The sequence below is a fragment of the Oncorhynchus gorbuscha genome, linkage group LG17, assembly GCF_021184085.1.
Source record: "Oncorhynchus gorbuscha isolate QuinsamMale2020 ecotype Even-year linkage group LG17, OgorEven_v1.0, whole genome shotgun sequence".
Classification (NCBI taxonomy): Eukaryota; Metazoa; Chordata; class Actinopteri; order Salmoniformes; family Salmonidae; genus Oncorhynchus; species Oncorhynchus gorbuscha.
The window spans coordinates 52,247,575-52,261,068 of NC_060189.1; the positions used below are offsets into that span (position 1 = coordinate 52,247,575).

Here is a 13,494-nt window from a genome sequence, read left to right on the forward strand (position 1 = left end):
TCAGTCAGGTTTCAAGACTAGTCATTCAACTGAGACTGCTCTTCTCTGTATCACGGAGGCGCTCCGCACCGCTAAAGCTAACTCTCTCTCCTCTGCTCTCATCCTTCTAGACCTATCGGCTGCCTTCGATACTGTGAACCATCAGATCCTCCTCTCCACCCTCTCCGAGTTGGGCATCTCCGGCGTGGCCCACGCTTGGATTGCGTCCTACCTGACAGGTCGCTCCTACCAGGTGGCGTGGTGAGAATCTGTCTCCTCACCATGCGCTCTCACCACTGGTGTCCCCAGGGCTCTGTTCTAGGCCCTCTCCTATTCTCGCTATACACCAAGTCACTTGGCTCTGTCATAACCTCACATGGTCTCTCCTATCATTGCTATGCAGACGACACACAATTAATCTTCTCCTTTCCCCCTTCTGATGACCAGGTGGCGAATCGCATCTCTGCATGTCTGGCAGACATATCAGTGTGGATGACGGATCACCACCTCAAGCTGAACTTCGGCAAGACGGAGCTGCTCTTCCTCCCGGGGAAGGACTGCCCGTTCCATGATCTCGCCATCACGGTTGACAACTCCATTGTGTCCTCCTCCCAGAGCGCTAAGAACCTTGGCGTGATCCTGGACAACACCCTGTCGTTCTCAACTAACATCAAGGCGGTGGCCCGTTCCTGTAGGTTCATGCTCTACAACATCCGCAGAGTACGACCCTGCCTCACACAGGAAGCGGCGCAGGTCCTAATCCAGGCACTTGTCATCTCCCGTCTGGATTACTGCAACTCGCTGTTGGCTGGGCTCCCTGCCTGTGCCATTAAACCCCTACAACTCATCCAGAACGCCGCAGCCCGTCTAGTGTTCAACCTTCCCAAGTTCTCTCACGTCACCCCGCTCCTCCGCTCTCTCCACTGGCTTCCAGTTGAAGCTCGCATCCGCTACAAGACCATGGTGCTTGCCTACGGAGCTGTGAGGGGAACGGCACCTCAGTACCTCCAGGCTCTGATCAGGCCCTACACCCAAATAAGGGCACTGCGTTCATCCACCTCTGGCCTGCTCGCCTCCCTACCACTGAGGAAGTACAGTTCCCGCTCAGCCCAGTCAAAACTGTTCGCTGCTCTGGCTCCCCAATGGTGGAACAAACTCCCTCACGACGCCAGGACAGCGGAGTCAATCACCACCTTCCGGAGACACCTGAAACCCCACCTCTTTAAGGAATACCTAGGATAGGATAAAGTAATCCTTCTCACCCCCTCCCCCCTTAAAATATGTAGATGCACTATTGTAAAGTGGCTGTTCCACTGGATGTCATAAGGTGAATGCACCAATTTGTAAGTCGCTCTGGATAAGAGCGTCTGCTAAATGACTTAAATGTAATGTAAATGTAACAGCTTCTACCCCCAAGCCATAAGACTGCTGAACAATTAATAAAATCGCCACCGGACTATTTACATTGCCCCCCCTTTTGTACACTGCTGCTACTCGCTGTTTGTTATCTATACATTGTCACTTCACACCTACCTACATGTACAAATTACCTCAAATAACCTGTACCCCCGCACACTGACTTGGTACCAGTACCCCCTGTATATACAGTTGAAGTTGTAAGTTTACATACACTTAGGTTGGAGTCATTAAAACTTGTTGTTCAACCACTCCACAAATGTCTTGTTAATTATGTGTCTTGTCTCTCGATGTGCAAAACTGAGAGACATACCCCAAGTGACTTACTGCTGTAATCGCAGCAAAAGGTGGCGCTACAAAGTATTAACTTAAGGGGGCTGAATCATTTTGCACGCCCAATTTTTCACTTTTTGATTTGTTAAAAAAGTTTGAAATATCCAATAAATGTCGTTCCACTTCATGATTGTATCCCACTTGTTGTTGATTCTTCACAAAAAAATACAGTTTTATATCTTTAAAGCCTGAAATGTGGCAAAAGGTCGCAAAGTTCAAGGGGGCCGAATACTTTCGCAAGGCACTGTATGTGAAAGTTTCCTCACCTTTGAAGCAGCAGAGCGCCAGGATGCTACAGCAGTTTCACAGAAAATTGTACAAATACTGCAGAAGTATGGCCTTGACTACAGAAACCACCTAGTAGGGCAAGCATATGATGGTGCCTCTGTCATGAGTGGAAAGGACACAGGTGTGCAAGCACTCATTAAATCAGAGGCCCCATTAGCTTTTTATGTTCAATGAAATGCACATTGCTTAAATGTAGTATTAGTTGACAGTGTAAAATGCATCCCTGAAGCCTATTTTTTTATTCTATTTTGCAGAAACTGTATGTCTTTGTGTCAGGGTCATATGTGTACCAAAGGTGGCTAGAGGTACAAAGGGAGATGTTTCAGGGGGCCCCGAGAGAGTTACAACAGCTGATAGAGACACTGTGGACATGTAGGTACAATGCTTGCAAGACCGTGAGGGACAGACTGCCAGCCATCATACGTCTACTGAAAGAAATATCTGAAGAGAGAAATGGTGACAGAGCTGTAGAGGCAAGAGGTCTATTAGCCCAAATATAAAGTTTGTTGGCCTCCTTATTCCTTAACATTCACCAATGTTTTTGGTGAGATAAAACATCTGTTAGATATTTTACAGTCCCCACAATTCAACTTGGGCACATCAAGGGTATTACATTTCCACTCCAATAGTTCAAAGACGGGTCAACACAGATAAGGAGTCATTTCGGGCAGGTTCATTCATTCCAATTGTTGATGTGCTTCTCTCTGAAGAAAATTGGTCATAATGCAAGGGATACAAGCCTTGAATCAGCATGTGGGTGCCGTTTTTCTGTGCTAAAGTTAACACCCCCAAATTGCTCAATCGCTCGTCACTCATTGTATTTCTCAAGACAGTCTTGATTAAGTGTAGAGTCAAGAAGGGCTTGTGCCATACATCTTGATGATTTTGTAAATGTGTTCGCCAAAAGACACAGCAACAGGCGAATAAAGCTGTACTGAAAAGAATGTAGCCTAATAAAGCAGGGATATGAATAGGTTGTGAGTAGGCTATAGTAAAATGTATATTGTTGTCCGTGATTATGCTTTTGTTTTTCATTTTGGGACATATATAATATAATATTTTCGTTTACAAAAAGACACAGCAACAGCCAAATAAAGCTGTATTAAATATAATTGGAGGCCTCTGTGTGGTGTTTCTAAACTCGAGAAGACTTGTTCCCAGTAAATGTATTGTTCCTTACAATCAATGTACTCCTTCAAATTAAAGCTTTATATTTGTCTTTTTAAGGAAAAGGACAAGCCTATTTGACGAACAATGAATCGCCTAAACACATGTATATACAGATACATGACACATTAAAACAGGATTGTTGTGGAACTCAAAATGTTAATTGTACCGGTATTAGTCTATGCACATCAGATAAATAGTAACATTAACTGCAAAATAAGAAACCAAAGTATATCCGATTTAACTCTCATTTTGACATCGTTTTCAACTTGCCTATATACTACAACAGCATAATAGAATTCCTAAAATTCAGTTAAAGCTTTTGGTCTGCCACCCCAATATTTTCAGTGGCCCCATCTGGCCACCCCTATGAAAAATGTCTGGGGTCGCCACTGAACTGAGGGACTTACCCCAAGACACTTCACAAGATAACGATAATATGTCAGCTAAAGAATAGTTCCCAGATATCCTCTGTGTACATCTAAAACCACACTGCTACGATTTCTCCCCATTGTGGACACTCCTATGTCTGGTAAGGTTAGTCAGGAAGGAGAAGCTCTTGTAACATAGTTTGCACTTGAAGGGCTTCTCCTTGGTGTGAACGGTCTGATGCATCTTCACATAATTCGCCTGAGCGAAGCGCTTCCCACATGTGGGGCAGGCGTACGGCTTGTCGGCATCCGTCCTAATACTCAGCCTCCCACATTGTGACCCAATGACACCAGAGGAGGTAGAAGTAGGAGCCACCACCCTTAGGTGGTTAGTGTTTGAGCTCCCTCCTTGACCTCTAGCCATTGTTTGGGTGTTGTTGGGATTGTGTGTTGTGTTGGTAGGGTAACGATGAGGTAGCTGAGGAAGACTAGACCCAGGTCCAGGCCTTTTATGAACCCAGTCACTAGGCATTAGACGAGACCCTGAAAGAGAAGACATATGTCCTGTTAGATTCCCATCAGGGGAATCTCCCACCACTCTCTCTGAAGGCTGAAGCCCAGGGTGACCTGCTCTGTTCATCATGGATACTGCAGTGTTTGTATCATAGGAACAGGAGGGTCCATCTCTATCAGCCTCAGGCCCTGCTTCATCCCTGCACTGAGACTGTGAAGAGAAGGGTCTGGGCTGCAGACTGGATCCCTGACTGGAGCCTCGGTCTCTCTGATGACCACCAGGACTGAGATTGTTCAGTCCAACTGTCCACTGGTTGTGTTCTGTGTGGTGGTGGATTATCTGTCGCGGATCAGACTCAGGAAGGAAGAGCGGCGGCTCCTGATCCATGATCCTGATCCGGGGCCAGGGTTTGTGACCAGCCACCTCAGAGGTCCAGTCTCTCCCACCTGCAACACTGGATATCAACAAGTCCTCATTGACAGCAGACTGAAAAAACAAATAGAAGAGAAATCATAATGGTTTATATAACAAACTTTTTGCTGTACACACAGAAACATGACAAGATATTCTAAAATATTAACCACCGTCAATGGGGGTATAGGGATATAACCGGGTTGGGTTGGGGGATACTTTGGAAAAGGTTCATTACATGAAAACACTTTTCAATAATTAAGCATTTTTATAGACATCTACTCTGCCTCATCATACTCATTCTTTCCTCAGTTCATCTCATCCAGTTCCCTACTACATCCTAAACCAACAGAATGAACTATAAACTAACTAGTACTACATTACATGTCACTATACATGGGCCGTGTGCATTTTCTGCTGGTGTATCCTGAGGTAGCTCCTCTCTGAGAACCTCTTCTAGCTGTGTGTAAAGGCGAACGGCCTCTCTCCCGTGTGGACCATCAGGTGCATCTTCAACTGGTGAGAAAACCTCTTCTCACATTGGGGGACGCTGAAAGATTTCTCCCCTGTGTGGACCCTCTGGTGCCTCTTCATGTGGTACGAGTCAGAAAAATGGGCCCGGCTCAGGTGGCAGCCCAACAATTTCTCCCCAGTATGCATCCTCTGGTGGATCTCCACCTGTTTGGGGAAACTGAAGGCTTTCCCACAGAATGAACATGGGAAGCGCTTCTCTTTGCCACCGGATCTACTGATACCATTACTTCTACTGTCATTTGTGAATGGGCTTATGTTGTCATTTAGTGTTGCGGCATTAGAGTTGTCTGAGGTCTGGTTTAACATTAGGAGATTGTGAGGAGGATGAAGGCCAGGGAGTGTCTGTGTTGTCGCAGGGTCCATGTTCCAGTTGATAGATCCTATAGAAGGCAGGCTGAAGGCAGCACCTGTTAGGGGGTTAACCTGAGGCGCCATCAGTCTGTCTGAATCAAAACTTTTGGAGCAGGACGGAGCATTGCTAGCAGAGTCTGTGGCTGTTCTCATACAGACACCTCCCCGTCCCCGCAGACCAAATCTACGCCTCACCCTGGTCTCAGCCAGTCTGTTGTCATGGAGACTTAGTTTGGTTGCTGTTTTGTGTTCAACTGTCTGTTTCTGGTTAACAGTTTTGTTCCCCAGCCCAGAGTTGAGGATGCTGTCCAATCCACTGACCTCCACTATGTCACTTCTGGTCCTGGCCTGTTCAGTGACGTTGTCCCCTGGGCCCTTTGCTGCACCGGTCAGAGTCTGGGAATCCAAGATGGCCACCCAGTCTCCTCTGTTTGCCTCCAGCCAACCACCTGCAGGAAGAGGTTACAAAATAGACTTTACAAACATGGCAAAGAACTCATAGACCAATGGAGTTTGAGTCAATTACCGGGTCAAGTTCATACATTATAATGTGTGCTTTAGTATGTAAACATAAGTTGTATTGATTTCATTTTATCAATGAAGAAAATCAAGAATTAATAATATGCATTACTATTCCATTTGAAGATCTATTACTGTATCTAGGCTATATGTATTTCTTCCTTACCTTGCTCCCCCATCTTTAGTCCACTCAGCAGATCAATGTTCTCTGGTCCGTCCTTCATTGTCTCTTCTTTGACCAGCAGCAGATCAGGCTTCCCATCCTCCATGTCTACTGACTGTAAGAGACACAGAGTGAGAGGATGTTGGATCAAGAAATCTGATATGAGCACCCTGCTATGGAGCATATTCTGATGGGTCGCTATAAGTACTATGCAAACATGTTAGGTAATTTGATACTATGAGAGCTTTATCCGGGTGGACTGAGCTCTGCCAACACTGCTCACCCAGTTCCTGCTCCAGCAACTTGAAGGAGATCTGTCGAACGCTCAGTCTACTCTGCTCTTACGTGGATGGCCAAGGACCTGGCAACGTCTCAGTTTACTCAGCAAATAGCTGCATATTATCCTATGCCTGTTAACCCTTAAGTGGATGAGCTGAATACCCCCTCTAAATCTCGCAGGGGGTAATGCACCTAAATGTGCGTAGTATGATAAAAAAAATGGGCACAATTGTCATTTGGATACATAATGAGTGTCCTGACATTCTGGTTCTCTCGGAATCATGGTTAAATGGTCTGTCTCTGAAAAAGACATCGAAGCCGGCATTCAAAATGGAATAAATAGATGTTTTATCTCACCCATATACACACACACACAATACCTCATAATGACAAAGTGAAAATGTTTTTAGATATTTTTGTAAATGTATTGAAAATGAAATACAGAAATATCTATTTTACATAAGTATTCACACCCGAGTCAATATTTTGCACCATCGAGTACAGCTCTGAATCTGTCTGGTTAAGTCTCTAAGACCTTTCCACACCTGAAATGTGCAACATTTGCCCATTATTCTTTCCAAAATTCTACAAGCTCTGTCCAATTGGTTGTTGTACATTGCTAGACAATCAATTTCAGGTCTTGCCATATATTTTCAAGTAGATTATCCACTCAGGAACATTCACTGTCTTCTTGTTAAGCAACTACAGTGTGTTATGTTCTTATTTTTCAGAGTAAATAATTCACGGACACTAGAGACGCTTTAACCAAGTTTAATTCTTCCCAAAGGTTCTGTACAGCTGTAACCAGACATCATTTTTTTTCTCACATCACAGTTATATACCTCCTACTTAAAACACTCCAATTCTCCAATCCTTCCAGTTTATGGCTCCACAGGAAGCTAATAAAAACGGTAACAGGATAACAAACCGTAATTACTACCGTAAAAAAATCTGTCCTCACCTCCTGACCTCAACCCCTCCATCTAATCTACAGATGTCTATTGGTTTTTCTTCAGAGAACCATTAACTTCTGACATAACCCAGTCCCTTTCATTTCCCATCATTCATTTCCTATCTCAATGATCAAAGTTTAGCCGATTCCAACAAGTGTATATTTGGCCTTGTGTTTCAGGTTATTGTCCTGCTGAAAGGTGAATTCATCGCCCAGTGTCTGGTGGAAAGCAGACTGAACCAGATTTTCTTCTAGGATTTTGCCTGTGCTTAGCTTCATTCCATTTGATTTTATCCTGAAAAAATCCCCAGCCTTTGCTGATTACAGGCATATCCATAACATGATGCAGCCACCACTATGCTTGAAAATATGGAGAGTGGTACTCAGTAATGTGTTGTATTTGCCCCAAACATAACACTTGGTGTTGATGGCAAAATGTGAATTGCTTTGCCAAATTTTTGGAAGATGTATTCTGTACAGAACTCCTACTTTGCCCCTCTCCCAGTTTTTTCCTATCACATCCATTACATTTTGTAACTGTTTTAAAGTCACAACTGGCCTCATGGTGAAATCCCTGAGCGGTTTCCTTCCTCTCCGGCAACTGAGTTAGGAAGGACGCCTTTGCCTTTAGTGACTGGGTGCATTGATACACCATCCAAAGTGTAATGAATAACTTCACCATGCTCAAAGGGGTATTCAATACCTGCTTTTGTTTTTACCCATCTACCTATAGGTGCCCAGCTTTCCGAGGCATAGTAAAACCTTCCTGGTCTTTGTGTTTGTAATTCACTGCATGACTGAGGGACCTTACAGATAATTGTATGTGTGAGGTACAGAGATGAGGTAGTCATTCAAAAAATCATGTTAAACACTATTATTGCACACAGTGAGTCCATGCAACTTACGAGACTTGTTAAGCACATATTTACTCATTAACTTATTTAGGCTTGCCATAAAAGAGGTTTTTAGTCGTTTTTCCAGTTGAAATAGTTCTTGTTTTTTGACGGGCATGGTCTAGGCCAACATCTTTGTCAGGGCACCCAACAGAAAACTGCTGCAATTGTGTACTATGAATTTAATTCATTTCGGCTTTTAATTAATTTTGTAAACATTTTATTTATTTATTATTCCATTAACATTATGGGGTATTGTGTGAAGGCCAGTGACAAAAAAATATATAAATGTAATCAATTTTAAATTCAGGCTGTAACAACAAAATATGGAAAAAGTCAAGGGGTGTGAATACTTTCTGAAGGCACTGTACGTAAAATATAATTTCATGGCGTCCCATTTTAAAAATATATTTCTGTTCCCAAGAAATTTGAACTCCTGGATGTAAATGTGTCCATAAACCAGAATACACATTTATTTGTTGCTGTGATTTACCCCTTGCTGCCATGGAGGATGCTATTTGGTGCTTTTTCTGAGTGTTTATCCTTTTTCCCCGGCCTCAGATCAATTAACCTGTCTGGGAACGGGGTTCCGACAGCCAATGAAATTGCAGGGCGCCAAATACAAATATCATAAATCAAATTTCTCAAACATACAAGTATTAGGCACCATTTTAAAGATACATTCTCGTTAATCCAGCCACAGTGTCTTATTTAAAAAATGCTTTAAAGCGAAAGCTCCACAAACGATTATGTTAGGTCACCACCAAGTCAAAGACAAAACACAGCCATTTTTCCAGAAATAGATATAAAAATGAATCACTAACCTTTGATGACACTCATAGGACTTCATGTTACACAATACATGTATGTTTTGTTCAATAAAGTGCATATTTTTATCCATAAATCAAATTTGACATTGACATGTTATGTTCAGTAGTTCCAAAACATGCGGTGATTTTGCAGAGAGCCACATCAATTTACAGAAATACTCAATATAAATGTTGATGAAAATACAAGTGTTATGCATGGACCTTTAGATAAAATTCTCCTTAATGCAACCGCTGTGTCAGATTTCAAATAAACTTTACGGAAAAAGCATACCATGCAATAATCTGAGTACGGAGCTCAGAGTCCAAACCAGCCAAAATAAATATCCGCCATGTTGCGCAGTCAACATTAGTCAGAAATAGCATTATAAATATTAATTTACCTTTGATGATCTTCATCAGAATGCACTCCCAGGAATCCCGGTTCCACAAATGTTTGATTTGTTCGATAAAGTAAATAATTTATGTCCATATACCTCCTTTTGTTAGGGGGTCTGGTAAACAAATCGAAACGCGCATGCAACTTCCAGCGTAAAGGTCGAACGAAAATTCCAAAACGTTAGAATACTGGTCATAGAAACATATCGAACGATGTATAGAATCAATCTTTAGGATGTTTTTATCATAAATGTTCAATAATGTTCCAACCGGAGAATTCCATTGTCTGTAGAAAAGCAATGGAACGAGAGCTAACTCTCTCATGACTGTGCGTCATGAGCCTGTGACACGCTGTCAGCCCATTGACTCAAAGAGCCCTCATTCCCCCCTCCTTTATAATAGAAGCCTCAAACAAGTTTCTAAAGACGGTTGACATCTAGTGGAAGCCTTAGGAAGTGCAATTTGACCCCATAGACACTGCACTGTGTATTCGATAGGCCAAGCTTTGAAACTACAAACCTCAGATTTCCCACATCCTGGTTGGATTATTCTCAGGTTTTCGCCTGCCATATGAGTTCTGTTATACTCAGACATTATTCTAACAGTTTTAGAAACTTTAGAGTGTTTTCTATCCACATCTACTAATAATATGCATATATTAGCATCTGGGACTGAGTAGGAGGCAGTTTACTCTGGGCACGCTATTCATCCAAAAGTGAAAATGCTGCCCCCTTTCCCAATGAAGTTAGAGTACTGAGCCTTCGGAAAGTATTCAGACCCCTTGACTTTTTTCACATTTTGCTACTATAAAGCCTTATTTTAAAATATATATTTTTAATCATCAGCAATCTACATACAATATCCCATAATGACAAAGCAAAAACAGGGCTTTAGAAATCTTTGCAAATGTATTCAAATTTAAAAAACAGAAATACCTTATTTACATAAGTAAATGTAGACCAGGAAATGTAGCTCGGTAAATGCACTGAAGTGTAGAAATTCCTCTTCTTCCCTGCCTAAGCAAGTTCTGTCTAACTCTGGCATCTTAACTGAGAAGAGTGGGATAAGTGATGCTTTTAATCATCATCTTACCTCGGCAGGCTTTTTATTTGAGTTAAACTGTGGTTTAATTTTGACTGGACAGTCAATCGACTGCTCATCCCTCTGCCAGACTCTCGCTGACTCGACGGTTAACCAGTCAACTTCTAGTGAGTCTTTGTTTAAATTTCACCAATTTACTACCTGTTATGTGCTAGATGACTTGCTTATAGAGACATTTCATCATCTCGAGCAACACCATCAACATGAGCAAAAGCATGTGAACACCTGCTCATCGAACATCGCATTCCAAAATCATAGGCATTAATATGGAGTTGGTCCCCCCCTTTGCCGCTATAACAGCCTCCACTCTTCTGGGAAGGATTTCCACTAGATGTTAGAGCATTGCTTTGGGGACATTCTTCCATTCAGCCACAAGAACATTAGCGACGTTGGGCAATTAGGCCTGATTCACAGTCGGCATTCCAATTCATCCCAAAGGTGTTCGATGGGGTTGAGGTCAGGGCTCTGTGCAGGCCAGTCAAGTTCTTCCACACCGATCTCAACAAACCTTTTCTGTATGAACCTTGCTTTGTGCACAGGGGGCAGTGTCATGCTGAAACAGGGAAGGGCCTTCCCCAAACTGTTGCTACATAGTTGAAAGAACAGATTTGGCGAATGTCATTGTAAGCTGTAGCATTAAGATTTCCCTTCACTGGAACTAAAGGGCCTAGCCCCAACCATGAAAAACAGCCCCAGACTATTATTCCTCTTCCGTCAGACTTTACAGTTGGCACTATGCATTGGGGCAGGTAGCGTTTCCCTGGCATCGACAAAACCCAGATTCGTCAGACTGCCAGATGGTGAAGCGTGATTCATCACACCAGGGAACACGTTTCCACTGCTCCAGAGTGCAATGAAGGCGAGCTTTACGCCAACGCTTGGCATTGCGCATGGTGATCTTAGGCTTGTGTGCGGCTGCTTGGCCATGGAAACCCATTTCATGAAGCTCCCGACGAACAGCTATTGTGATGACGTTGCTTCCAGAGGTAGTTTGGACGTCGGTAGTTCAACCGAGGACTGACGATTTTTACGTGTTACGCACTTCAGCACTCGGCAGTCTGTTCTGTGAGCTTTTGCGGCCTACCACTTCTAGTCTGAGTACTGAATACTGACAAATAATCTATAACGATGTTGGAGGCGGTCGAGAAATTAACATTAAATTCTCTGGCAACAGCTCTAATGGACATTCATGCAGTCAGCATGCCAATTGTACACTCCCTCAAAACTTGAGACATCTGTGGCATTGTTGTGTGACAAAACTGCACATTTTAGAGTGGCCTTTTATTGTCCCGAACACAAGTTGTACCTGTGTAATGATCATGCTGTTTAATCAGCTTCTTGATATGCCACACCTGTCAGGTGGATGGATTATCTTGGCAATAGAGAAATTCTCACTAACACGGATGTAAACAAATTTGTGCACAACATTTGAGTGAAATGCGCTTTTTGTGTGCATGGAGAATTTCTGGAAACTTTTAGCTCATGAAAAATGGGACCAACACTTTACATGTTGCTTTTATATTTTTGTTCAGTATAACTGGTTTAAAAATGACTTGACAGATTGAATTCTATGTGTATCTGCAGGTGGTGTTAAACCCAGTTCTCTGGAAAAAACCAAAGGTATCTCACAGGGGTTAATTCTGGGCCCTGGACAATTTTACTGTTTACATTAACAATATTGTTGCAGGTTACAAAAAATTGTAACCTGCACTTGCATGTAGATGATACTGTTGTGTATGCTGTTTGCCCCCACGATTGACCAGGCTTTATCTGAACTATAGTCGGTCTTCATCGTATTACCGAAAAACATTATTGACCTGAAATTAGTATTGAATGCAGGTAAAACTAAGCATATGTTGTTCTCTAGAGCATATAAAAAATAACTCCCAGCATACAGTGCCTTGCGAAAGTATTCGGCCCCCTTGAACTTTGCAACCTTTTGCCACATTTCAGGCTTCAAACATAAAGATATAAAACTGTATTTTTTTGTGAAGAATCAACAACAAGTGGGACACAATCATGAAATGGAACGACATTTATTGGATATTTCAAACTTTTTTAACAAATCAAAAACTGAAAAATTGGGCGTGCAAAATTATTCAGCCCCTTTACTTTCAGTGCAGCAAACTCTCTCCAGAAGTTCAGTGAGGATCTCTGAATGATCCAATGTTGACCTAAATGACTAATGATGATAAATACAATCCACCTGTGTGTAATCAAGTCTCCGTATAAATGCACCTGCACTGTGATAGTCTCAGAGGTCCGTTAAAAGCGCAGAGAGCATCATGAAGAACAAGGAACACACCAGGCAGGTCCGAGATACTGTTGTGAAGTTTAAAGCCGTATTTGGATACAAAAAGATTTCCCAAGCTTTAAACATCCCAAGGAGCACTGTGCAAGCGATAATATTGAAATGGAAGGAGTATCAGACCACTGCAAATCTACCAAGACCTGGCTGTCCCTCTAAACTTTCAGCTCATACAAGGAGAAGACTGATCAGAGATGCAGCCAAGAGGCCCATGATCACTCTGGATGAACTGCAGAGATCTACACCTGAGGTGGGAGACTCTGTCCATAGGACAACAATCAGTCGTATATTGCACAAATCTGGCCTTTATGGAAGAGTGGCAAGAAGAAAGCCATTTCTTAAAGATATCCATAAAAAGTGTCGTTTAAATTTTGCCACAAGCCACCTGGGAGACACACCAAACATGTAGAAGAAGGTGCTCTGGTCAGATGAAACCAAAATATAATTTTTTGGCAGCAATGCAAATGGTTATGTTTGGCGTAAAAGCAACACAGCACATCACCCTCAACACACCATCCCCACTGTCAAACATGGTGGTGGCAGCATCATGGTTTGGGCCTGCTTTTCTTCAAAGATGGTTCAAATTGATGGGAAGACAGATGGAGCCAAATACAGGACCATTCTGGAAGAAAACCTGATGGAGTCTGCAAAAGACCTGAGACTGGGACGGAGATTTGTCTTCCAACAAGACAATGATCCAAAACATAAAG

The 13,494-nt window shown here is 42.6% G+C and overlaps 1 protein-coding gene across 2 annotated transcripts in view; it reads right to left on the bottom strand.

The window, feature by feature from the left end:
- Positions 1-13,494, bottom strand: part of LOC124001621 — a 49,182-nt gene that overhangs the window by 27,272 nt on the left and 8,416 nt on the right. Inside the window, exons 5-7 of one of the 2 annotated variants that reach the window (XM_046308577.1) lie at positions 6,050-6,161; positions 5,686-5,813; positions 3,041-4,554 (exon numbers count right to left, since the gene is read on the bottom strand). The exons of the other annotated variant lie outside the window; for it this stretch is intronic. Coding sequence (XP_046164533.1) covers positions 3,679-4,554; positions 5,686-5,813; positions 6,050-6,161 — 1,116 coding nt within the window. The 3' untranslated portion in view covers positions 3,041-3,678. Of the gene's footprint in view, positions 1-3,040; positions 4,555-5,685; positions 5,814-6,049; positions 6,162-13,494 lie in introns of those variants that run through there. 2 annotated transcript variants of the gene reach the window in all.